At 38.1% G+C, this 27107-nt stretch overlaps 2 protein-coding genes and 1 long non-coding RNA gene across 4 annotated transcripts; 1 reads left to right on the top strand and 2 right to left on the bottom strand.

Annotated features, from left to right (window-relative positions):
* Positions 1–1751: 1751 nt before the first annotated feature.
* On the bottom strand, positions 1752–3725 carry LOC109424043 (uncharacterized). Of its 2 annotated transcripts, XM_019699109.3 has the most exons (5): positions 3441–3724; positions 2679–3376; positions 2265–2610; positions 2003–2202; positions 1752–1911 (listed from the first exon to the last, which is right to left on the bottom strand). In XM_019699109.3, exons 1-5 carry the CDS (start codon positions 3603–3605, stop codon positions 1845–1847), a joined length of 1476 nt encoding a protein of 491 aa, XP_019554654.2. In that variant the 5' UTR covers positions 3606–3724; the 3' UTR covers positions 1752–1844. The 2 variants fall into 2 exon arrangements, with proteins under 2 accessions (XP_019554654.2, XP_029731223.1); XM_029875363.2 differs by having other exon boundaries at positions 1752–2202; positions 3441–3725.
* A 10376-nt stretch (positions 3726–14101) lies between these two features.
* LOC115262037 (uncharacterized) lies at positions 14102–14908 on the bottom strand. The gene is made up of 3 exons (XR_003895086.2): positions 14672–14908; positions 14448–14597; positions 14102–14365 (listed from the first exon to the last, which is right to left on the bottom strand). It is a non-coding gene; the product is annotated as an uncharacterized LOC115262037 (long non-coding RNA).
* Positions 14909–15127: 219 nt separating this feature from the next.
* Positions 15128–16054, top strand: LOC115254193 (probable Golgi SNAP receptor complex member 2). The gene is made up of 2 exons (XM_029875232.1): positions 15128–15429; positions 15492–16054. Exons 1-2 carry the CDS (start codon positions 15296–15298, stop codon positions 15991–15993), a joined length of 636 nt encoding a protein of 211 aa, XP_029731092.1. The 5' UTR covers positions 15128–15295; the 3' UTR covers positions 15994–16054.
* The last annotated feature ends 11053 nt before the right edge of the window (positions 16055–27107 follow it).

Raw genomic sequence — 27107 nt, 5'->3', positions numbered from 1 at the left:
GAGGATTCCCTGAAGGAACTCCTGGAGGATTCCCTGAAGGAACTCCTGGAGGATTCCCTGAAGGAACTCCTGGAGGATTCCCTGAAGGAACTCCTGGAGGATTCCCTGAAGGAACTCCTGGAGGATTCCCTGAAGGAACTCCTGGAGGATTCCCTGAAGGAACTCCTGGAGGATTCCCTGAAGGAACTCCTGGAGGATTCCCTGAAGGAACTCCTGGAGGATTCCCTGAAGGAACTCCTGGAGGATTCCCTGAAGGAACTCCTGGAGGATTCCCTGAAGGAACTCCTGGAGGATTCCCTGAAGGAACTCCTGGAGGATTCCCTGAAGGAACTCCTGGAGGATTCCCTGAAGGAACTCCTGGAGGATTCCCTGAAGGAACTCCTGGAGGATTCCCTGAAGGAACTCCTGGAGGATTCCCTGAAGGAACTCCTGGAGGATTCCCTGAAGGAACTCCTGGAGGATTCCTTGAAGGAACTCCTGGAGGATTCCCTGAAGGAACTCCTGGAGGATTCCCTGAAGGAACTCCTGGAGAATTCCCTGAAGGAACTCCTGGAGGATTCCCTGAAGGAACTCCTGGAGGATTCCCTGAAGGAACTCCTGGAGGATTCCCTGAAGGAACTCCTGGAGGATTCCCTGAAGGAACTCCTGGAGGATTCCCTGAAGGAACTCCTGGAGGATTCCCTGAAGGAACTCCTGGAGGATTCCCTGAAGGAACTCCTGGAGGATTCCCTGAAGGAACTCCTGGAGGATTCCCTGAAGGAACTCCTGGAGGATTCCCTGAAGGAACTCCTGGAGGATTCCCTGAAGGAACTCCTGGAGGATTCCCTGAAGGAACTCCTGGAGGATTCCCTGAAGGAACTCCTGGAGGATTCCCTGAAGGAACTCCTGGAGGATTCCCTGAAGGAACTCCTGGAGGATTCCCTGAAGGAACTCCTGGAGGATTCCCTGAAGGAACTCCTGGAGGATTCCCTGAAGGAACTCCTGGAGGATTCCCTGAAGGAACTCCTGGAGGATTCCCTGAAGGAACTCCTGGAGGATTCCCTGAAGGAACTCCTGGAGGATTCCCTGAAGGAACTCCTGGAGGATTCCCTGAAGGAACTCCTGGAGGATTCCCTGAAGGAACTCCTGGAGGATTCCCTGAAGGAACTCCTGGAGGATTCCCTGAAGGAACTCCTGGAGGATTCCCTGAAGGAACTCCTGGAGGATTCCCTGAAGGAACTCCTGGAGGATTCCCTGAAGGAACTCCTGGAGGATTCCCTGAAGGAAGTCCTGGAGGATTCCCTGAAGGAAGTCCTGGAGGATTCCCTGAAGGAAGTCCTGGAGGATTCCCTGAAGGAAGTCCTGGAGGATTCCCTGAAGGAACTCCTGGAGGATTGCCTGAAGGAACTCCTGGAGGATTCCCTGAAGGAACTCCTGGAGGATTCCCTGAAGGAACTCCTGGAGGATTCCCTGAAGGAACTCCTGGAGAATTCCCTGAAGGAACTCCTGGAGGATTCCCTGAAGGAACTCATGGAGGATTCTCTGAAGGAACTCCTGGAGGATTCCCTGAAGGAACTCCTGGAGGATTCCCTGAAGGAACTTCTGGAGGATTTCCTGATGGAACTCCTGGAGGATTTCCTGAAGGAACTCCTGGAGGATTCCCTGAAGGAACTCTTGGAGGATTATCTATCTATCTATCATGCAGATGAATCAGCTGTGGACTGAAAATCTTCCTGATAATGCTGATAACAATAAGTTAAAGATTACACATCTTCGCATGAAGTGATTTATTACACATTTTACTATCTCGTTTATAAAGTATTTACTACACAGTAAATATAATGACAGAATACCACCGATTCTTCTTATATGTCCATGGCGACTGAGTAAATGATGAATCCTCCATCGTAAGGACCGGTGATGATCCATTTCCTATACGTAAATGAGTAGATTTTTAAATTTCGCGTATACATTATTCAAACAAAGATACATTTGTCTTCGATCGAGAGCTGGATCTACGTACCCATTGCAACTAAATCGGATTATGTTAGGTTTTCCTTGAAGACCACCCGACTCAATGCTCTCCTGTGAGCCACTGTCAATTTTATAAACATCCAGCACTCCATTGTTGTTCGGACTCATAATAAATCGCATATCGTCTGAACACACGATTTTATTTTTAAATGGAAGGGGCATCTTTATGATTAACGTAGGTGTCGAGTTCTGAAATGGATATGCAAACTTTAAAAAAGGTTCATTCTTCCTAAGCCGACTTGTCTCCTTACAATAGCATCCGAGATGTCATGGAAGTAAACTTCTCCGGTCAAGTCGCAGCTAACCAGAATCTGTTGCCTTGAATTTTCCATCTTCAGTAACGTCGTTACGGCAAACGAATGCGGTTGCAGTTCAGTAATCGCTGGCGCAAAGCAATTCTTCGTGTTGGAAGATATTGGGGTTGTTGATGATGGTGCGCTACCATTTGAACCTTTTCCTATCGGTATGAGTTGAGTAATCGAACAAAGTAGAAGACTACCATCGACGGTGCTGACTACAAACTCCGAGTTGGAAATGGTCAAAATTTGCGTTAAAATTATGGCTTTCTGTGATGCAGATGGCGTTGATATACGAAATCTGTTGAAATGAGAAATAACTGTGTTCAGTTGAAACACTACTAAACATGCATAGATAATATAACATACGTTTTATCTTTTCCAACATGTTTACCGACTTTCCACAAAATTACAATCCCATCGCTGTGGCACGACAGCAAGCCAAAATCTTTGGTCAGAGGGTTGGGTTTCATCCAAGCCATGTCTACAACCTTACCGTAGTCCGTTGTTTCGGAAAACAGCTCCGATAAGGAATTCTGTTCATGCTTTAGGTCCAATTCGTAATGCCAGATGTACACATCGCCAGACACGGTGCCACCGGCGAACATGTCTTTGTTGAACGGATTGGTCTCCAGTGATTCAATGCAGGCTTTCACTGGATTGCTACAGAGTTCAACCCACTGCACCGATCCGTACGTGTCACGCCGTGGAGTAAAGGCCGTAATGGACGAGTACGTATGCTCACACCACGCTTCGTGATATGAGCTACATGATAGAACCAACAAGGGTGCATCCCTGGTTGCGATCGAAAGCCATGCAGCAGCACCCATACTGAGCTTCTGGCAGCCATCCGTACTAGGATTAGACCGTTTTAACATCAACTCTTGATGTTTACGGATGATCAACCGTTCAGTCGTATCGCTAAAGTTGTCATTGACGTCGTAGCTTTCAGTGACGCCTGCAGATAGTTCCTCATCAACCAATGGATAAATTTTCTGCAACCAATTGGATAACTTTATATCATCGCACGTGACTAAAGTATGACGAGGAGATCCTCCGGTTTGAACCTAAACATTAAAATTATATTAATTGAAGTACCATTTCACGTAATAATATTAATCAGGCACTAACTGCAACATCCTTTCGTTCGATCGGGGCTGTTCCTGCATCAAGTTTCGGTGCCGGTGGATCGGTACCGATAGAAGTTTCCACTAGCCGAAGCACTTCGCCTGTACGAAACGTAGATTTGAACTCCACAACTTTGTTGGAGATCATGGTGAAACGATCCAGATTCATTTTTATTAAAGTTAATTTTGATTGATTTAAGATTATGCTGAGAATGGTTCTGGTGAGAAATTTCTAATTTCGAATGCCGTACAAATTGTTTGGAACCATAAGTTACCATGGAAACCATTTGCGCATGTCACATGTAAAACACCTGTTGATTGAATTTCAAGCTTTAGGGGTTTACATCGTACAGTAATCGATGAAAGCTTGCGCTAAGGGTTAGGGAACGTGCATAAATTACGTCACGCTTTGAGAGGGAGGGGGATTCAGCCAAGTGTAATGGCTCATACTAAAATTGTTAAAGGTCCCATACAAAAAGCGTGGTATAGGGGAAGTGGGTTGAAAATGAACAATTTTCGCGTTGCGTGAATTTTTGACGTTTCCTTAGGGAAAACTGGGGTAGTTTGACTACCATAAAGTGAATGGTAGAAAAAAAAGTTTGAACATACAGAAGCCAATGTTATACCCCAGACAGATTTGTGTGTGATACAACGGTACGCAGTATGGCAGTGGCAGTGATGGACCTTGTACAGAATTTTCGAACCCTCTAAGCAGAATATCCTCTTCGAATGAGTGTAATCAGTTTTGTGCATTTTAATTACGCCTTATTTTGCTTATTCTTTGACAGATACGCGTATTTCGACTACCAATTGTAATCTTCCTCAGTGTCAGTTACCGAGATTGGCACCGCCGATCGCTCAGCAAACCTGTTTTTCAACGAGATCTCAGCAATTGTGTTGTTTGTTTGCTGAGGTTCAGGAAATGTTTTGCCGAAATTCAGCTAACAAACGTTATTTTTTACCGAGATTCAGTATACATATTTGCTGAGCCACGGCGGTGCCGGCGTTTGCCGAGCTCAACTTACACGGAACCAGAAATCAACCCAAATATTGTCGGGCCGCCACCAAACCGGACGTCGCACAATCAAATCACGACGCGACCCAACTCGCGACGTTTTAGAATCATGTCAAAATTAGTGCGCATCCTTCCCGTTGTTGTCAGCAACACAGCGCACTAGATGCGAAACACTTGCGACACTTGTGGACCACGAAAATAGCAATTTTTGATTGAATGCCTGTCTTGATATCGGCTCTTCCGTGCGAGAACCCAAATTTGGCTATACCGCGTTAAAGCTCTGAGTGGGTAGTTTCCGTTTGATCCCGGCAGAAAATTGCAACCCATCGCAAAGTTCTTTCTACCTAGCGTTGACTTTCGAAGTACTCTAGTGGGTTGAAATAAACCCACTTTTGGGTAAACGGCAAAAAACCCAAATTTGGCTTCTCGCACGGACATTATCGGCTAGATAGCTGCTTCTCGCTTTGTTTTTTGACAACATTGCGAGCGGGAGAGCGAGGAAACAACCCACTGCTGGGTAAAAAGTTCAAGCGATATACTTATTTTTGCGTTCTTTTAACGTATTTTTTAGGTAATCTGTTTTTTTTTCGTGTATTGTGCAAGTGGTAGTCGAAATACGCGTATCTGTCAAAGGATAAGCAAAATAGGAGTGTTGGACCACCTGGAGGAAGTACTAAAAAAATATCAAATATTTACTATGCCCGAGAAAAATGTTTTAAAAATCCCTCAAGATGTTCAAGAAGGAGTTTCTACTGGAATGCCTAAAGAAACATCAGAAATGTCACACGATAAATACATGCAAAATGGTAATTTTCAGAGAAAGCTCTCAGTTAAAAATTGTGCAAGCGCTTATGGAAAAGCTGAACAACATGCTTTATCTCAGTGAAGATGAAATGACAAGGAATTCCTGGAGAAACCCTTGAAGAAAATCCAGAAGAAAGTTCTGAAAACAATTCTGGAGAAATTCTTGAAGGAACTCTAGGAGGAACCATTAAGGAAACTTTTCCTGGGAGACTCCAGGGGAAAGTATGTTGAAACTCATGGAGGAATGCCTTAAAGAAACTCCTTGAAATCCTTTAGAAACACTCCTCGAGGAATCGCTTAAGGAAATTCTGGAAATTCTCTGAAGGAACTCCTTGTAGCGTAGATTGTATATCGAAATAATTATGTTTATCAATACAGGGAATCCTAGGTTTACATATTTAGCATTCTATTTTGTGCCATTTTATGTTTAGTAGGATTAATGTTGATAAGGGAAAATTACAATTTTAATTAGCATCACATCAATAAATTGATCGCGCTATTTTAGAAGTGTACTGTGTGCCAAATAAACATCGCACAGCTTGCGTGGAATGCTTTCGGTTTGGGCTTTTGAAGAAGAAGCTTTTCTGTGTCTGGCTTCAGTTCGAGTGCGTACGGATGAACCGGGAACGGGCAGCCGTTGATGATGTGCATGTGACCGACGCGTGAAGTGAATGGGATGAAATGATTGAGGAATGTGCGAGGGGGAGATGGATAGATGACAGTGCGTGGACTCGGGGTCGGGATCAATGATTACGGGACATAAAGCACTTCAGTTTGTTAGCCAAGTTTGTGTCGTACGGACGTTACATGCGCAGCGCGCGAACGGGAGTTTCTGTCGAGTTCTGCGTTTCGTCGGATTTTACCACGGAACGTGAAAATACTACACTCCTTGCCTTAATTACCTTAAGTAACACCTGGAGAATTCCCTGAAGAAACTCCAGGAGGATTCCCTGAAGGAACTCCTTTTAGTTAAATTTACACATTTTAACACGCGAAAATCGATTTTTCTCCTAAGCCGTGTGTCGGACGTATGTCGGGCACAGTGCGCTGGATAGAGGCAAAGATGTCCGATTAACAAGATGGCCATGTGACGGCATACGCCGAACAAATCGCAGGAAACACATCTTTTTTGTGACGGTGCTGCCACGGTGGGGAAGAATATAGAACTAGTAGGCAATTCTCCCTAGATTTTCAGATGCATACTACGATTGTTTTTGACAGCTCTTGTTTATTTACCATTTGTGTGTGGAGCTCTGGAGAATCATTTCGTCGCTTTTTTTAGCGGAGGCGCAGCTACTTCCCAAGTAACCACGAAGCCGTATATAAGTGCATCAATTTTGCCATAAATTCATATTTAAAATTGTGTATATAATGCTGCATTACTTTAAACACCTCATTGAAGCAATATTAAAGTCAAAAAGGGCCCCACTAAAATCAAGTTAGTGCCACATATTGCAGCACGCTGACAGCCATTGCTAAAGTAACATAAATGCATGTGCTGTACATTTGCATTTGCACATGCTTAATACGTGCAACACGAAAAACCAAAACAAAAAACTATTTTTAGCACCGTTTCGTTATCGGCGGTACTGATGCCCCCACACATGCTGTTTTAACCATTATTTTTTGTCGCCCGGTCGGGAGTCGAACCAGAAGTGTTGAAGACCGCTAGATGAGTTCCATCGCGCTGGCGCCCTGGACCGTTTCTGCTGCAGTGATAACAACAGATTTTTCATTAACTAAAAGGAAACTGATCTTCTGTCTCAATCATTGCAGTAGAAGCCAAAACGAATGACATAGTGAATAGAATACAGTAATTTATCACATTCTGATAAATTAATGATAAATACATAATGCATTTTAGAAGATATTTAATCAATAAGAAAATTAAAACGTCGATTAAAACACCCTTCGCATGCTGCTCATATGCTAATTGTGATAGCAGCCTACAGAAAAAAAAGGTCATCTCTAAAAAGGTTTTGCTGTCGTCGATCGGTGGCTCAAATGAGGATTAAATTGGTCGGGAGTCGAACCAGAAATGTTGAATACTGATGGAGTTGACCGTAAAGTTGTTCAATCTTCTTGATTTAATTTGTTTACCAAAGTTGAGTCAAGCTTTTATAATTGTATTGTTAGAGCAAACTTTGCTAGTTTGTACATTGCATTTATTCAGTCTTTGCAGTGTTGAATTATTGAATTATCTTATATCACCTTTTAATGAGCCCTAATGTAAAGAAAAATGCAATGCATCATTACATTGATAATGCCAATCTAAAGGATTATTGCATGACAAGTGTGGAATAACTGCATTTCGCATTGCAGATGTTGATATTCAGTCTAATTTGTGCAATGATATAATGCTTGTGGTTACTTGGGTTACTGGTCTTTAGGCGGACTGATTTCTACCTACGTAATAGATGACATTACGCATGTCTAGTGCACCTGATGAGAAACACCAGTTGATTTTTTTGCTTTAGTTTGCTGCTAATACACAATTTGGGCTTTCTATCTGGCAGATAGCGGGTGTGCGGAAGCCGAAAGAACCATAACGAATGACCAATAATCGTCGCAACCAGAAAATGCCGTACGCTAAGAAACATATAGGGAAAAGTTAAGAATTGTATGCCAAAAATCCACGTCGATTCTTCATACATACTGTTTTGTAGGACATGCGAAAAGACACAGCCAGTTTTCAATCAGGTAACAGTTGCAACTGGTCTTAATATCCCCAAAAAAAATAAATTGGTGGTTCCATTTATATTTGAAAGGAAATACTTCATTTTGTAAGGAGCAGTTCATAAACTACGTAGACGTAATTTTGGGTATCTCAGACCACCCTCCCCCCTCGTAGACTTTGGCCAATATAAAGTTTTCGAAATTGGTATGGACCGTAGTATTTGGCCACTCTCCCCACTCCCTACTTATAGTCTACGTAGTTTATGGACATATACTGTCTTTTGTGCATATCTGTCCCATGTTGTAAATATTGAATTAACTTTAAAAGGTTTCGGGGAAATATATGACTTGCTATAAAAGCAACATGACACAGATATGCTTGGCAGAGCAGCACAATAGCGAAGAAACTTGACCAATAATGCGTGTAAAAACTGGGAATAGCTATGGATTATATTAAACGAAATAAAGATATGTGATACAAATAATGAATGATGATTTGATAAGAGTGTAAAGGTCTTTTAATTTTATGTAAACTAGTTTATAAACGAATAACAAAAGTACAACAAAACAACAACAAAAAATAACATAAACAATTAAATCTAAATTTAAATTATGCGATACATGAAGGACGATTAATGTTGAGTTTCTTGGCCTTAGCAGTTTTCTTCGATGCCTTCTTCTGGTCGTTCATGCTTTTAAAAGTCCTGTTCATTTCTGTTAGCCGACATCCCATTAACATATTCAAATATCGATCTGTAATCTTAGCTGCACATTTTGGACACAATGCACTGAAAAGAAGGCTATCGTCGTTTTCTGCTTCTGCGGAATCAGCGTTGTCAGCATCCTTCGAAATATGAAATTTTTCTTCAATCAACTTCTTCAGTTCAGCTTTAACTCCTATTGGGCTTTGCTTCAATAGCATGTCGAACTTCTCACCAAATATGTGGCATACTTCCTTGAAGTATTGAAAGATTGTATTTCCTGGTGTAACGATTTTAGAGGTCGGTGTGTATTTTTTTGATTCGGCAAGGAACGTCACATCTTCTGTTACCTTTTCCTCCAGCTTTCTCAAGCGATCTAAACAGTCCTTGTGGTTGATTGTACTGCACGCCCATCCGGTCGTCCACTAGATGCTGGAAAGTTCATTCAGATCGTCTACTTGCTCCACTTCAACTCCATTGCATTCTTCTGAATCCGATGAACGTTTATACTGGCCGTTAACGAAGCCTATATTCTTGATTTCCTTGTCATTGACAATAAACTTGCTCAAATCAGCTTCTACATTACCAACTTTTCCAGGAATCATGATTTGGTTAATAACTGCTGATTTGTAAGCGGACATAAATTGTGCGGCATCAGGATGGTTGTTGTTCACATTCTTCCATCGAATCGTTGAGAAAAAATGTTCCAGGCAGTCTTGCGATAAATTCCGTGTCCTTAAGAAAGTGAAATTGTACTTCGTTTGGAGTTCTTCCCAGAGCATGCTGACAGCAGAAATATACAGTCAGGTCTTTTTTTACGCGGTTTTCATTTACGCGGCCGCGTAAATGAAAACTCCATACAAAAAAAAATTTCATCGTCTTATTTTTGCATGATTCGTCGAGAAATGGTGAGACTTTTTTTACGCGGTTTTTTGAATTTTGAACTGAGTTTTTTTTTTTACGCGGTACGTATCCCCCGCGTAAAAAAAACCTGACTGTACAACAACCATCCTTCAATGCAGTACGGCTTTCTTGATTGTTTCACTAGCGGCTTGAATTTTGATTCCTGTATAATTTTTAATATTAATTAATAACTATTACCTTGCATATTTGGTTACACTCAGAGCTTTATTTAATAGTTATATTGTGTATTCGATTTCAAATTCTGTTTTAGAAATAAGAACTTACGCTTTTCACATTAGAACAGTTTTTATCAATGAAATACAAAGACTTGAGCGATTTCTTCATTTCTTGCATTACTTTTATGTGGTTACTCTTAGCCTGAATGGGTCTTTTGAGTTCCTGAACGAGATGCAATATGAATATTTATCTGTAATTATGAAATAGCTACATAAATTACTTTAATTACCTTAGTTTCATTGAAAGTACTTAGATGAATTGGCTATGTCGAAAAGTTGATCAAATTCCTCGCAATATTTGGCGGTATTGAGGGCATCGGCTGAAAGCTTTCCAGTGTGTACGTAAGAACGCAAACCGGCAGCTACGGACTGGCTCAATGTCAGGGCTGCTAATCCAACATTCATTTCAGCAAACTGGGCTAGTTTAATATGCTTATACTTCAAGCCAGGGACTGATCTTGGATGGGTTTTTACATCTTCCCAATACAGATCCACGATGTGTTGAAACGAACACACGTTGCCGTTGTAAACGGCATTATGACGGAGCAGATTGTTTCGAATTGATTTATGCAGATGTGGGGCGTCATAACAGCAATATACTTTTTCTCCATCAATTTCAAAATATGGTTTATCTTCAGATACTTGAAAGACGTTGGTGAACATGGCTCGGTTGGTAGAGTTTTGGTCGCACACTACCATTTTTGGAATAAATCCTGCTGATCTAATTTTGACTAATGCCTCTTTTACTATGGATCCCAACTGTTTTCCATCCAAGTTGCTGCAGAAAAAGTATCCTATTGCTTGTTTGATACCGCTTTTCATGGTTTTTATCATCAAAGTCAAGCAGGACTTTGCCCTTACTTTGACGTCGCTGCCCTGTTGGTTTGGTAATTTGGTTGGGAAACCAAGTATGTAATCGGGATCGGCGTTAGCGACATATGAAACCTTTTCAGTTATTGTCATTTCGTCTAAAAACAGTGTGACCACTCTTTCATCTTCCGGTAGTGTTTCAGATTTGATTTTCAGTAATTTCAAAATATTTTCTGAGAACCCATCTTTAATTTCTATTTTCGATAGCCATTTCTTCATTGTGCTCACTGACGGTAAGCGAAAGAATGTGCGCATTTGTCGATACGCTTTTGGAGAGCAATAGTTTACAACTAATGCCATGTTCCTCATTTTATCTGTGTATCTGGCCCCTTTAAGCTTCCTATCTTTATTTTTCTGAAGTTCGACCAGCAATGGATCCCGCAATACTGAGACCTGAGATGTCGTGGGCCGTTGACGATAACTTGCACACAGCCTTCGAATAATGTTATTCTTTTTAATCAACAAACTCGCTTTCTTTCTCAGATCTAGTTTCAATTTTGAGTTCTCTTGTTGCAGCTCATTTATTTTTTGTTTCATTTTCATGTATTCCGACCAATTGAAAAAGTAATCGTGGTCATGTTCCACTGCACTCGTATCGACGTGCAATTTCCTCTTTTTGCAAGTCTCCTTATCATCATCTATGACGATTTCACCAGCAACATTGTCCAAATCGAAATCGTATACTTCTAAAAAACGATACAAATGTGTGATAAGTATTGCTATGTAGGTATTAGACTGGGTCAACAAAGTCGATTTTTTGGAACAAAGCTCTTTCGATCCCTTTTGGCGTCCAAAACAACTGTGCAAAATTTGGGAGCGATTGGTTGCGTCCCCGTATTCCGCATTGCGATTGAAATTTGTATGAAATTTAGTATGGGAAAACGTGCTTTTTTGCATTTTTCTCCTAAATTGATTTTTTTTGTCTAAAACGATCTAACGAATGACGTTGAATTATAGCCTAAGATATGCCGAAAACCTTTGCCGAAGACCGCAAAGTGATCCGATACTTGTGAAAAAAGTTATATCATATGGATTACCCGGTGGTGCTTAACATTTAACATGTAAAGGAATAACATCAATAATAAAATGTTAATTTTTGGCCTAAGTTACCAAGCGAATAACTTTTTTCACAAGCGTCGGATCACTTTGCGGTCTTCGGCAAAGTTTTTCGGCATATCCCAGGCTATACTTTAACGTCATTAGTTACATGGTATTAGACAAAAGAATGCAACTTACGAATTAAATGCAAAAGAGTACGTTTTCCCATACTAACTTCCATGCAAATTTCAATCGCAATGCGGAATACGGGGACGCAACCAATCACTTCCAAATTTTGCACAGTCGTTTTGGCCGCCAATACAGATTGAAAAAGCTTTGTTCCGGGTTGATGTGATCAAATTTAAAGTTTCTCCATACAACGTTGACCCACTCTAGTAGGTATATATCATTCGTGCAGTTGGAATCTGGAGTTTTTGACACATGAAAATCGATTTCTCTTCCAAACCGTGTGTCATACACGTACGACGGGCATAAAGCGCTGGATAGAAAACCAGATCCGCTGTCCAGCGCAGCGTGTTCGACGTTAGGTTTTTCGTCTGGTTTAAAAAAAAATAATTTTCACGTGTGGGGAAACTTCGTGTTTCAACCGCAACGACAATAGAGTAATTCAAAAGCATGTATGTAATTCAAAAATACCTTCTATTGCGCAAACGTCCATCTCACATTCTCGGAAATCATCATGCTCCTCATCCATTGAGGCATCATTGGAGGATTCAGCTGAGTTCAACGCTCCTTTGCGAATTGGCACAACGTGTGGCTTGAGCCTTTAAAGAAGAGTGGTTTATTTAGTTGAAAAAATACTGTGCTTTTAAAACATACCCTTGTGAATAATTTCGGTTATTAATGAAGTCCGTATCCACGAAATGGTCAGAGCAAATAAAACTGTTTTTAGTGACGGCATCGTTTTCACAAAAAGATTTCCATACGTCGAAATTTCTGAAAGCAACATAAATAAGCTGAAAATATCGATTGCATAATTTGCAAAAGAAATACCTGTGTTTTCCAGAAACTCTGAAAAATGATTTTGTCGACGCACCTACAGCTCCTTTTACACAACCGGAAACAGCGCATCTTCGCGAACTCATTTTAAAATAACTAGTTTTATGCTTTTACGACGATGGACATAAAACAACGTTGGACATTGAATTCTGTTTCAGGAATTTCCGATCCTACCAAGTGGCGCGTAAACAAATAACAACGCATGGCAACCATAACAACATATCAGCTATGAAAATCTAAGCATACTTGTGCCACTATTTAACTTCTATAATTGCTCGCAAGCTTGCTGATGGCGCTGCAGTTATGCTTCCAAATAAAGGATGAAGTTGAGGGGGTCTGATAGAGGGCCAGGTCCGCTGTCCAGCGCACTACGTCCGACGTTAGATTTCGCGTATGGATTTTGAGAAAATTCGATTGTCGGGTGTGTGGGGAAACTTCGGGTTTCAACCGCGACGACAATAGGGTCCTACAATTAAAGACGAAATCTCGCTTATATTGAATAATACGATCAAGCATGGTAAATATTCTAATCGGAATTGTACTTTACTCGAACTTGAAAAACAAATGAATAATGAGAAAATTCGAAATAAGTAAAATGGTAAATAGTTCTACTTTGACATTTGAGGTCAACCTTGTGTGACTGACCTCGACATTTTTCGCACTGGGATTTCAAAAATGTTCCTGACATACACGGCGAAAAAAATCACTCAAAGTATGTGTTATAAGCTAGGGACGAGACAAAAGGCTAAAAAAATAAAAATTATATATTTTCAACTACGGTTTATAAAAACGTCAAAAAATGAGTAAATATGTACTCTTGAACCATATATTGTGGTTTAAAACAAGAATCCCGATAGGACTTTAGGAGCCTATTGACCAATCCAAATTCCTGTGTGGTAGTGGTTTGTGTTCAGATTTCCCGTGTTAATCTATCTGTAAGAACTTTGTAAACATCTTTTGTTCTCGCGTATATGGATAGGCTTGCAGTAGGTTTCGTGAGACTTTTTTCGGACAACTCAATACTAAAATTCTAGTTGAAACTTCTGAGCGGGTGTGAGCTGGACTTGATGGTTTCGTGCAACGATAAATAACGAGGCACGCACCTCTCGATGTGAGATTGACAACCAAATGAATTAATCACAATCGTTTAAAACATGCTCCACGGAAATTGCGCAAGTGTTACGTCTGTTTGTCTTCACGCTCGTTGAAAACTACTCTAAAGTGAGTAGAATTCGACTCTCTTCATTACAAAGTGCATCAGCTCAAAAGAGAGTAAAGCGGATTCACTCACTTTAGAGTAAAAATGGATTTTGTAGAAAGAGAGTGATATTTACTCACTTTTATTTTTTGCGAAAACTAGCGAAAGTGAGTAGATAAAAAATAATAAAAAAACAAAAAATAAGAAGTTCAAAAATCTTGCAAACTTTTATTTCCTAAATAGTACTATATATACATCACGTTAACAATAATGCTAATGCTAATATAACACAAAATTATAATAAAGTTAGAAAATCACTTTAAACTCTCGTTGTTCTCTGATGATGATTTGTTGTTCATCACTACAAAGAGTTGCCCCATTTGAAGCGGCTGTGCCATGCAAGCTATATGGGGTTGTACTTGGAAAAACGACCGCACAAGCTATTGTCGTCGTTGTTATAGGCATGGGCTGAAATTAGAGAACAGATGATTATTACAATTGTAACTCATTAAATACCAATTGGACTTAAATCAAAAAAGGGACAACTTACTTTACTTACGAATAAGCGGTGTACTATACGTTCTTCGGAGACCTGGTGTTAAGCTGGTTTACTGGTGTATGATCCTCCCGGAAGAAGCGTTCAGCTCCGCCACATAATTGGCCACAAACATTTTACATGTTCACAGGTGGCAACGAAATCCTTAATTGAAAAGATTGATTGTTATCCAGTTAACTTCTTTTAAACGTTTTTTATTTTATTTTAAAAAGTCTTACCTGTTAGTTCCGGCAGGTTCCCCTGTCCACTGCTGCGGCAACTTCAACCATTTCAGCGCTGATTTTAGGTTTTCCGCCGGCTTAACAATCTCCTGCGACTTGTTTTTCTTTCGAATGTGGTCACGGTGAGTTTTTCGTAAATAAAACGCCTTACTCATAAGTGAGTAAAGCAGAGATCTAACGTGACAGGGTAGATAATAACTCACATTGACAAATCAATGTTACTCACCTTTGACAGATTTCGCAAAAGTTTGAAAGTGAGTATAATTTACTCACTTGAGAGTAGTTTTCAACGAGCGTGTTCGGCGATTCTTCGTCGTTATTTTTTTTGCCCCGATGGCAAAAAAACAAGAAAAAACTAAACTTTGCCACATAGACATCGACATGATGTTGCGCTATGTTGCGCAACATCATCCTCCTCAGTGTTTTGTTTTCATTCTCGTCAGATCTCAGGAGAAATGTCAAATCAGTAGTGATGTGTCCAGTAGTAAAAGCAGCAGTTTCGAATTTTAATTCTCGAAGCAAAAATTAAATTAAGAATTCCATCATGCATCTTTAGAATCTATGTACAAATGTGTCTTTCAATTGTGAATCTTACCCATCTCAAGCGATCACAACAACACCATGGAGGCCCTTTACTTCCAAACCAATAGCCTGATCCAGGAAACGCAGCAATGTTTCCAACAACTGAGCAGCGTACGTGTCGACTCGGTTGCCGTCGAAGCCGACATCCAAACAAAACTGGCCACAGTGAATGCGTAAGTTGACCGGGTTTTATTCACTCCTGGAAGCTGATTTAAATCTTTTGGGAAATTTTCAGAAACTGCGACCGATTAGACGTCCTGTTGTACAAGGTTCCGGTTGCCCAGCGGCAGAATGCCAAGATGCGGGTCGATCAGCTCAAGTACGACGTTCGACACTTGCAAGCGGCTTTGAAACTGTATCAGGACAAGAAGGCTCGCAAGGAGATGGAGCTGGCCGAACGGGAGAGCTTGCTAAATAAACGGTTCACGTCCAACTCGGAAACGTCTATCGATATTGATTACTCACTGCAGCATCACAACTCGATGCAGAATGCGCACCGAGGGGTAGACGAAATGCTCTGGACCGGATCGAACATACTGGACGGGCTGAGGAACCAGCGGGAAACGTTGAAGGGGGCCAAGAAGCGGATCCTGGACGTGGGCAACACTCTGGGGCTTTCGAATCAGACTATGAAGATGATCGAACGGCGGCTGGTCGAGGACAAGTACGTGATGATCGGAGGAATGATTGTGACACTGTTGATTATTGTACTGGTTATTTACTTTTTTGTATTTTAAAGCTAAACGATTCACGCCTGATGCCTGTAATACATTAATATTAGGTTTACACACAGTTTAAGGGGAAGCTTCACGGAAAACCTGGTAGAACCCGACTTTGGCGCACGTTTCGATTTTTTAAAAATTAATGGAAAGTGATATAAAAAATCTAAAAAAATCAGTTTTTAGCTAAGATCCTAAGGATTATGTTCGTAAAAAAATATTTGATTTTACTCAAAATTTGAAAAAGTTGGACTCTCGAGAACACCAAAATTTTTGGTAGGAAAACCGCTCCCATGCCGCAAATTTTTGTGTTTGCACAACGATTTCTCCCGTAAAAATATGTTTTATCATATAACTATGTACGGTCATTTTGCTCAGGAACTAATAACGAGTCGAATGGTATATAAATATCAGGGGGTTTCATACAAAAATCTACATTGAGAGGCATTTGTATGAAAACATTTCCAAAATTATTGCGCGCCACCGCGATCGAACAGCAGCTAACGGTTTCTTGCCTGGCCTGCGGTGGGCACCCGTGCGGATGATGCAACGAAACAAAGCAGCAGATTTGCCTCACTGACGTTGATCCGGTAAAATAGTTGGACACAAATTGATTTCAGAAAAAAATATGTACCTAATTGATTGCATGTTGGTTAATGCACGTGCAGTACACGGGTGATTTCGTAATAGAAATAATGCATCTAGACAAATAAACAATGGTTACTCAAATATAGTGTTTCAGGTATGGTACTCGTATTTATATTGCAGTACAATATTGAAAAAAAAAAAATTATTATTGAGTAGGCTGAGAAAGGAATGCGCGATATTTCTGATGAAAAAAAACGCGATATCTCGCGTAATTCGTGATAAGGGCCTGAAAGCCATTGGTAACCAAGTGTGTAGCACGATGTTACCGAGTAGATGAATGAATAAACAAAAATTTAAACGCCAGCTTGATCAAGAGGAGACTGTCCTCTATCTGCATATAGGTTAAATTGTGATGTTTACCTGCTATTCTGCACAGAAACAACGAGCTACGCACATGGTTACCAATGGTTTTTAGGGCGAGATCATAAATTACTCGAGTTATGATGATAAGTTCAGCTGAGGATCATTTTGGAGAATATAAATAGGATTGAAAAAATCTCGCAGCGGTAAACGCGCGGTTAACCAATATTTAGAAGGACCATGCTGAAAGTACTGGATTCGATTTCCGAACGGTCCAGGATCTTTTTTGTGATTATTTGTGATTTTTTTGTGATTATTTAGGAATTCTTATAAATATTTGAGTACACTGAGCTTGCTCGAGAATTCTTGAAGAATTTGAGAATATTCCTCGACTTTTTGTGATTATTTAGGAATACTAATGAATATTTGAGCCTGCTGAGCTTGCTCGAGGATTCTTGAAGAATGTCAGGAGTTTTTCTCGATTTTACGACAGCTGACAAATTCAGATGAATATTTGAGTTCACTGAGCTTGCTCGAGGATTCTTGAAGAGTTTTAGAGTATTCCTCGATATTTTGTGATTATTTAGGAATTCTAATGAATATTTGAGTACACTGAGCTTGCTCGAGAATTCATGAAGAATTTGAGAATATTCCTCGACTTTTTGTGATTATTTAGGAATTCTAATGAATATTTGAGCCTGCTGAGCTTATTCGAGGATTCTTGAAGAATGTTAGGAGTTTTCCTCGATTTTACGATAATTGAAAAATTCAGATGAATATTTGAGTTCACTGAGCTTGCTCGAGGATTCTTGAAGAGTTCTAGAGTATTCCTCGATTTTTTGTGATTATTTAGAAATTCTAATAAATATTTGAGTACACTGAGCTTGCTCGAGAATTCTTGAAAAATTTGAGAATATTCCTTGACTTTTTGTGATTATTTAGGAATTCTAATGAATATTTGAGTGCACTGAGCTTGCTCGAGAATTCTTCAAGAGTTTTAGAGTATTCTCCTTGATTTTTGTGATTATGTAGGAATTTTCATGAATGTCTGAGTTTGCTGAGAATATTCGAGAACTTTTGAGAATTTTAGAGTTCTCCTCAATTTTACGATATCTGAGGATTTCCGACAAATATTTGAGTTCACTGAGCTTATTCGAGGATTCTTGAAGAGTTTTAGAGTATACCTCGATTTTTTGTGATTATTTAGGAATTCTAATGAATATTTGAGTACACTGAGCTTGCTCGAGAATTCTTGAAGAATTTGAGAATATTCGTCGACTTTTTGTGATTATTTAGGAATTCTAATAAATATTTGAGCCTGCTGAGCTTATTCGAGGATTTTTGAAGAATGTTAGGAGTTTTCCTCGATTTTAAGATAACTGAAAAATTCAGATGAATATTTGAGTTCACTGAGCTTGCTCGAGGATTCTTGAAGAATTTGAGAATATTCCTCGACTTTTTGTGATCATTTAGGAATACTAATGAATATTTGAGCCTGCTGAGCTTATTCGAGGATTCTTGAAGAATGTTAGGAGTTTTCCTCGATTTTACGATAATTGAAAAATTCAGATGAATATTTGAGTTCACTGAGCTTGCTCGAGGATTCTTGAAGAGTTTTAGAGTATTCCTCGATATTTTGTGATTATTTAGGAATTCTTATCAATATTTGAGTTTGCTGAGCTTGCTCGAGGATTCTTGAAGAATGTCAGGAGTTTTTCTCGATTTTCCGACAGCTGAGAAATTCAGATGAATATTTGAGTTCACTGAGCTTGCTCGAGGATTCTTGAAGAGTTTTAGAGTATTCCTCGATATTTTGTGATTATTTAGGAATTTTTATGAATATTTGAGTACACTGAGCTTGCTCGAGAATTCTTGAAGAATTTGAGAATATTCCTCGACTTTTTGTGATTATTTAGGAATTCTAATGAATATTTGAGCCTGCTGAGCTTATTCGAGGATTTTTGAAGAATGTTAGGAGTTTTCCTCGATTTTACGATAACTGAAAAATTCAGATGAATATTTGAGTTCACTGAGCTTGCTCGAGGATTCTTGAAGAGTTTTAGAGTATTCCTCGATATTTTGTGATTATTTAGGAATTCTTATGAATATTTGAGTACACTGAGCTTGCTCGAGAATTCTTGAAGAATTTGAGAATATTCCTCGACTTTTTGTGATTATTTAGGAATTCTAATGAATATTTGAGCCTGCTGAGCTTATTCGAGGATTTTTGAAGAATGTTAGGAGTTTTCCTCGATTTTACGATAACTGAAAAATTCAGATGAATATTTGAGTTCACTGAGCTTGCTCGAGAATTCTTGAAGAATTTGAGAATATTCCTCGACTTTTTGTGATTATTTAGGAATACTAATGAATATTTGAGCCTGCTGAGCTTATTCGAGGATTCTTGAAGAATGTTAGGAGTTTTCCTCGATTTTACGATAATTGAAAAATTCAGATGAATATTTGAGTTCACTGAGCTTGCTCGAGGATTCTTGAAGAGTTTTAGAGTATTCCTCGATATTTTGTGATTATTTAGGAATTCTTATCAATATTTGAGTTTGCTGAGCTTGCTCGAGGATTCTTGAAGAATGTCAGGAGTTTTTCTCGATTTTCCGACAGCTGAGAAATTCAGATGAATATTTGAGTTCACTGAGCTTGCTCGAGGATTCTTGAAGAGTTTTAGAGTATTCCTCGATATTTTGTGATTATTTAGGAATTTTTATGAATATTTGAGTACACTGAGCTTGCTCGAGAATTCTTGAAGAATTTGAGAATGTTCCCCGACTTTTTGTGATTATTTAGGAATACTAATGAATATTTGAGCCTGCTGAGCTTATTCGAGGATTTTTGAAGAATGTTAGGAGTTTTCCTCGATTTTAAGATAATTGAAAAATTCAGATGAATATTTGAGTTCACTGAGCTTGCTCGAGGATTCTTGAAGAGTTTTAGAGTATACCTCGATTTTTCGTGATTATTTAGGAATTCTAATGAATATTTGAGTACACTGAGCTTGCTCGAGAATTCTTGAAGAATTTGAGAATATTCCTCGGTTTTTTTTGTGATTATTTAGGAATACTAATGAATATTTGAGTACACTGAGCTTGCTCGAGGATTCTTGAAGAGAGTATTCCTAGAGTATTCCTCGATTTTTTGTGATTATTTAGGAATTCTAATAAATATTTGAGTACACTGAGCTTGCTCGAGAATTCTTGAAAAATTTGAGAATATTCATTGACTTTTTGTGATTATTTAGGAATTCTAATGAATATTTGAGTGCACTGAGCTTGCTCGAGGATTCTTGAAGAGTTTTAGAGTATTCTCCTTGATTTTTTGTGATTATGTAGGAATTTTCATGAATGTCTGAGTTTGCTGAGAATATTCGAGAACTTTTGAGAATTTTAGAGTTCTCCTCAATTTTACGATATCTGTGGATTTCCGACAAATATTTGAGTTCACTGAGCTTATTAGAGGATTCTTGAAGAGTTTTAGAGTATACCTCGATTTTTTGTGATTATTTAGGAATTCTAATGAATATTTGAGTACACTGAGCTTGCTCGAGAATTCTTGAAGAATTTGAGAATATTCGTCGACTTTTTGTGATTATTTAGGAATTCTAATGAATATTTGAGCCTGCTGAGCTTATTCGAGGATTCTTGAAGAATGTAAGGAGTTTTCCTCGATTTTTAGATAACTGAAAAATTCAGATGAATATTTGAGTTCACTGAGCTTGCTCGAGAATTCTTGAAGAATTTGAGAATATTCCTCGACTTTTTGTGATTATTTAGGAATACTAATGAATATTTGAGCCTGCTGAGCTTATTCGAGGATTCTTGAAGAATGTTAGGAGTTTTCCTCGATTTTACGATAATTGAAAAATTCAGATGAATATTTGAGTTCACTGAGCTTGCTCGAGGATTCTTGAAGAGTTTTAGAGTATTGTGCATCTCAAAATTTATTAGACTATTGTGCAAATAATTTTTGCACAGTGATTATTTGCACACCTCACTGATCACCTGCGTTTCCTCACGGTTACCCCGACAACAATTTGTTTCCTCATGGTTAGGATTTTTTCACTCATCGTTTGATGTGTTCAATTGTTTGTACCAAGTACCGTGGTACGTGGTACTGTCGTATCCGTCCGTCGAAAAAATGCGAAATTGAGCTCATGTATTCAGGAACATGGGGTTCTTGGGGCAATTTGACGTGATTCTGAAGCTCTGCAAAGTTTTGGTGAGCCAGCTATATGAATCTGGGGAATCTAGAAATAACGTGGGGTTCCAAGAGCCATCAGTCAGGAATCAGTCAGATGAAAGTTGTGGGATGGATGGATTACAGATCGGAAGCAAATAAATGCATGGTGAACCTGGGGATTGATGCAGTTCGTAGAGTTATGGAAGGATACGTCGGGTAGTAATTGTAATTGCAGTTCTGCAGGAAGGTTCGTAGATTCAGCAGGGATAAGATGTTTGGTACAAAAATCGACACCTCATTAGCTGCTTCTCACAGACCAACAACGCATATCACCCGGGGAAAACTACTATTTGATCCTTGTTTCACACCTCATTTCACTCGGTCTAGCTGTACAGTAACCGATTGAGACACAAAATATTTCTTAAAAACAAGTTTCACTAAAGCTCGTCGTCAGTGAGTTCATCTCTCCAGTATTGGTAAAATGTCAAATATTTCGATTCACACGCCTACTAATATTAGTGAGTGTGCAAATTGTATCTCACTAAAACAAAACTGCACTAGAGACTAAAAATTCATGCAATCGTCAATATTCTCCTTGATTTTTTGTGATTATGTAGGAATTTTCATGAATGTCTGAGTTTGCTGAGAATATTCGAGAACTTTTGAGAATTTTAGAGTTCTCCTCAATTTTACGATATCTGAGGATTTCCGACAAATATTTGAGTTCACTGAGCTTATTCGAGGATTCTTGAAGAGTTTTAGAGTATACCTCGATTTTTTGTGATTATTTAGGAATTCTAATGAATATTTGAGTACACTGAGCTTGCTCGAGAATTCTTGAAGAATTTGAGAATATTCGTCGACTTTTTGTGATTATTTAGGAATACTAATGAATATTTGAGCCTGCTGAGCTTATTCGAGGATTCTTGAAGAATGTAAGGAGTTTTCCTCGATTTTAAGAGAACTGAAAAATTCAGATGAATATTTGAGTTCACTGAGCTTGCTCGAGGATTCTTGAAGAGTTTAAGAGTATTCCTCGATATTTTGTGATTATTTAGGAATTCTAATGAATATTTGAGTACACTGAGCTTGCTCGAGAATTCTTGAAGAATTTGAGAATATTCCTCGACTTTTTGTGATTATTTAGGAATTCTAATGAATATTTGAGCCTGCTGAGCTTATTCGAGGATTTTTGAAGAATGTTAGGAGTTTTCCTCGATTTTAAGATAATTGAAAAATTCAGATGAATATTTGAGTTCACTGAGCTTGCTCGAGGATTCTTGAAGAGTTTTAGAGTATTCTCCTTGATTTTTTGTGATTATGTAGGAATTTTCATGAATGTCTGAGTTTGCTGAGAATATTCAAGAACTTTTGAGAATTTTAGAGTTCTCCTCAATTTTACGATATCTGAGGATTTCCGACAAATATTTGAGTTCACTGAGCTTATTCGAGGATTCTTGAAGAATTCAGAGTATTCCTCGATTTTTTGTGATTATTTAGGAATTCTAATGAATATTTGAGTACACTGAGCTTGCTCGAGGATTCTTGAAGAGTTTTAGAGTATTCCTCGATTTTTTGTGATTATTTAGGAATTCTAATGAATATTTGAGTACACTGAGCTCGCTCGAGAGTTCTTGAAGAATTTGAGAATATTCGTCGACTTTTTGTGATTATTTAGGAATACTTATGAATATTTGAGCCTGCTGAGCTTAAACGAGGATTCTTGAAGAATGTTAGGAGTTTTCCTCGATTTTACGATTACTGAGAAATTCAGATGGATATTTGAGTTCACCAAGGAGTTCACTGAGTTTTACAGTATTTCTTGATTTTTTGTGATTATGTAGGAATTTTCATGAATATCTGAGTTTGCTGAGAATATTCGAGAATTTTTGAAGAATTTTAGAGTTCTCCTCAATTTTACGATATCTGAGGATTTCCGACAAATATTTGAGTTCACTGAGCTTATTCGAGGATTCTTGAAGAATTTAGAGTATTCCTCGATATTTTGTGATTATTTAGGAATACTTATGTATATTTGAGTTCACTGAGATTGCTCGAGGATTGTTCATTGAATTCAAATATTCACCAGAATTCCCAGGTCATCATAAAAATCAACAAAAATTCACAAATACTTCAACAAACCCTCGAGCAAGCTCATTGAACTAAAATATTCACCAGAATTCCCAGGTCATAATTAAAACATAAGTTTACAAAATAAAACGAAAGTCGTGAACTTCTGTCAACGACCAAAATTTTTGAAGCACAATTTAGTGCTGATTTCGAAACCGACCTTCAAAAAATTTTAAGTAGAACAGTTTTTGAGTTTTAGCTCAATATCGAGTTTTACAACTTTTCAAAATATGTAATTTACTGAAATTCAAATATATTGCGTTTTGTTCAACCAATTTTAAATCTTTTTTCATCAATTCAAAGCTGAATACAATACCATTCGATCATCTGAATACAGGTTTTGCGTCAGATTGATGAAATTCAAGATATTGACGAGTTTTAGGGACGATCTTTTTAAAATTTAGCAAAATTCCCAAATTTTTTTTGAAGAAATATATTTTTTTTTCAATAAGAAAAAAAAAACAACATAAAAATTCTTTCTCGACGTTTATTTGACATATCATATGTAGGCGAGTTACAGTAAAAATTTCAGCTCAATCGAAGCATTGATTACGGATGATGAGATGTTTGAAGTGAGCGATTTTGCTTAAAAATAGAACAAAAATCGATTTCAAATCATCAACCTTGTATAGAAACTCGAAAAAAATTCCGCTCTACTGTAATTTTTTTCTTTCGCGTTTTCGAACTCAGGGCATGATTCTACACCAAAAATCAGCTTACCGAGTTCAAAAATGCTGTAAACTAGTGAAATCAACAAAAATTCACAAGTACTTCAACAAACCCTCGAGCAAGCTCATTGAACTCAAATATTCACCAGAATTCTCAGGCCATCATAAACATCAACAAATATTCACAAATACTTCAACAAACTCTCGATCAAGCTCATTGGACTAAAATATTCACCAGAATTCCCAGGTCATTATAAAAATCCTTTCGGAATTTCTTTTAGGAATTTCCTTTAGGAATTTCCTTTTGGAATTTCCTTGAGGAATTTTCTTTAGGAATTTCCTTTCGGAATTTCCCTTACGAATTTCCTTTCGGAAATTCCCTTTCGAATTTCCTTTCGGAATTTCCCGTACGAATTTTCTTTGGGAATTTCCTTTCGGAATTTTCTTTAGGAATTTCATTTCGGAATTTCCCTTACGAATATCCTTTAAGAAATTCCCTTACGAATTTCCTTTCGATTTTTCCCTTACGAATTTCCTTTAGGAATTTCCTTTAGGAACGTCCTTTAGGAATTTTCTTTAGGAATTTCCTTTTGGAATTTCCTTCAGGAATTTCCTTTTGGAATTCCCTTTAGGAATTTCCTTTAGTAATTTCCTTTCGGAATTTCCCTTACGAATTTCCTTTCGGAAATTCCCTTTCGAATTTCCTTTCGGAATTTCCCGTACGAATTTTCTTTGGGAATTTCCTTTCGGAATTTTCTTTAGGAATTTCCTTTAGGAATTTCCTTTAGGAATTTCCTTTCGGAATTTCCTTTAGGAATTTCCTTTCCAAACTTCCTTTAGAAATTTCCTTTTTGGAATTTCCTTTAGGAATTTCCTTTCGAAATTACCTACAGGAATTTCCTTTCGGAATTTCCTTTAGGAATTTCATTTCGGAATCTCCCTTACGAATATCCTTTCGGAAATTCCCTTAAGAATTTCCTTTCGGTTTTTCCCTTACGAATTTCCTTTAGGAACGTCTTTTAGGAATTTTCTTTAGGAATGTCCTTTAGGAATTTCAATGTTACCCCGGATTACGGTACTACGATTTTTTCGGTCAACTATGCTCATGCTAATCTGATTTTTTTCTGACTATTGATTACTCAGGATTTCCTTAAAAATATTTCAGTAGGCCATGAATTCCAAGAGAAATTGCGCATTTTTGAAAAATCTGAACCTGATTCCGTTGCTGTAACGATATGGTAGGCTGATTTTGAAGAAGCTGTTACATAATTGCCACTTACCTTTAAATTTCCAAAGAACACAATTTTAGGGATCTTCGCATATTGGTTGATTGTGATAGGTTTTTCCACGCTTTTTTTTCATGCGCACGCATGCCAATTTTATATTTGCTTTCAAGGGCGTAGCCAGCTTTTCGACCAGGGGAAGGCGAGCACCCTTACACTGAAAACCAAATTGCAGTAACAAGGAGTTCAAAAACTTCATCATTTAAAAACAAAATAAAAGTGAAGTATGAAATATGGGTGATTAACAGGAATAGTTCAATGGAAGAATCATATATGATTATAATTCTGAGGAATTCCTCAAGATATTGCTTCAGGAATTTCTTATTAAATGCCATCATGAATTTGAATTTATCCAGCAGTTTCTCCAGAAATTTCTTTAATATTTTTCCAGGTTATTTTAATGCAGTTATTCCAGCAGAAATTACCTTCGGAAAACTTGCAGTAGATTAGATTAGATTAGAATTTCACCATGCATTCTTTTGAGAATATCCCCAGTAATTCTTTACAAATATCATTCCTAATTCCACCAGAAATCCGTTTGAGAATCTCCAGAAAATACTTTAAAAATTTCTCCGGGAATTCTTTCAAAAATTCTAATCAAACTAAGATTCCTTTCCTTGAGGAATAACCTAAGATTTTTTTGGAGAAATTTCTTCAAAAAATCCTTTAATGAATTCCTAAGGAATTACCGGAAAAAATTCTTTGAAAATTTCTAAAGGAATACCTTCGGAAGTTCCTGGAGGAATATCTTTGGAAGTTGCTAGAGGAATGCATTCGGAAATTTTTAAAGGAATCAATTAAAAAATAATTTCAGGAATTTATTTCGAAAATCCTTGAGGAATTCCACCGGAAATTCCTGGACAATTTCTTCAGAAATTTCTTGAGGAATTCCTTCATTTCTTAAGCTTCTTGAGAAATTCCATAAGACATTCCTTCGACAGTTCTTCTACGATTTCCTTTAGAAGATTCTTCGGGAATTCCTTGAGCAATTTCTTTGAAATAGATTTAGAATATTCCTTGAGGAACTCCTTCCTTGAAAAAATATTTCAGAAATTCCTAAAGAAATGCTTTTTGTGATTTTTTATTTCCTAGGGGAACTCATTCGGAAATTCTTTGAAGAATTCCTTTAAAAATGACTTGATAAGGAAAATTCGGAAATTGTTAAAGGAGTTCGTTTGGAAATTTTCTTGACATATGTCTGAAATGTCTTATGGAATACCTTCGGAAATTTCATGAGAAATTGTTTGATAAGTTCGTTGAGAATTTGTTTTTTTATATAAATATTTACGAAATTCCTCAAGGAATTCCAGCGAAAGATCCTTGAGAAGTTTCTTCGGATATTCCTCAAGAAATTCCTTCAAAAATGTATAGCGGAACTCCTACGAAAACTTGAGAAACTTCTTCAAACCTTCCTTCAAAAACACGTTTGGGGATTATGTGAGAAAATCCTAAGGAAATTTTTTGAGGACAACCGTCAAAAATTTTTGGAGGAATTCATTCGGAAATTTTTGAAGGTATTTCAAGGCAAATCGATAAGAAATTTCTTTGGAGATTCGTAGAGGAATTCCTTCGAAAATTCAGGAAGAAATCCTTTGAAAATTCCAGGAGAAATTCCTTTGAAAATTCCTGGAGGAATTCCTACGGAAATTCCTGGACAAACTCCTCCGGAAACTCATGGAGGAATTCTTCGGGAAAATTCTGGAGGGATTCCCTCGGAAATTTTTGGAGGAATTCCTTCGAAAATTCGTGGAGGGTTTCCTTCGGGAATTCCTGGAGGAATTTTTTCGGAAGGTCCTGGAGTAATTCCTTCGGAAATACCTGGAGAAATTCCTTCCTGAAATTTCTGGAGCAATTCCTTCGGAAATTAATGGAGGAATTCCTTCAGAAAATCCTTGAGCGATTCTTTCGCAAA

The sequence above is a fragment of the Aedes albopictus genome, chromosome 3 (genome assembly GCF_035046485.1).
Source record: "Aedes albopictus strain Foshan chromosome 3, AalbF5, whole genome shotgun sequence".
Lineage (NCBI taxonomy): Eukaryota > Metazoa > Arthropoda > Insecta > Diptera > Culicidae > Aedes > Aedes albopictus.
The sequence above is the reverse complement of the archived record's forward strand: the minus strand, read 5'-3'. Positions and strand labels throughout refer to the sequence as shown.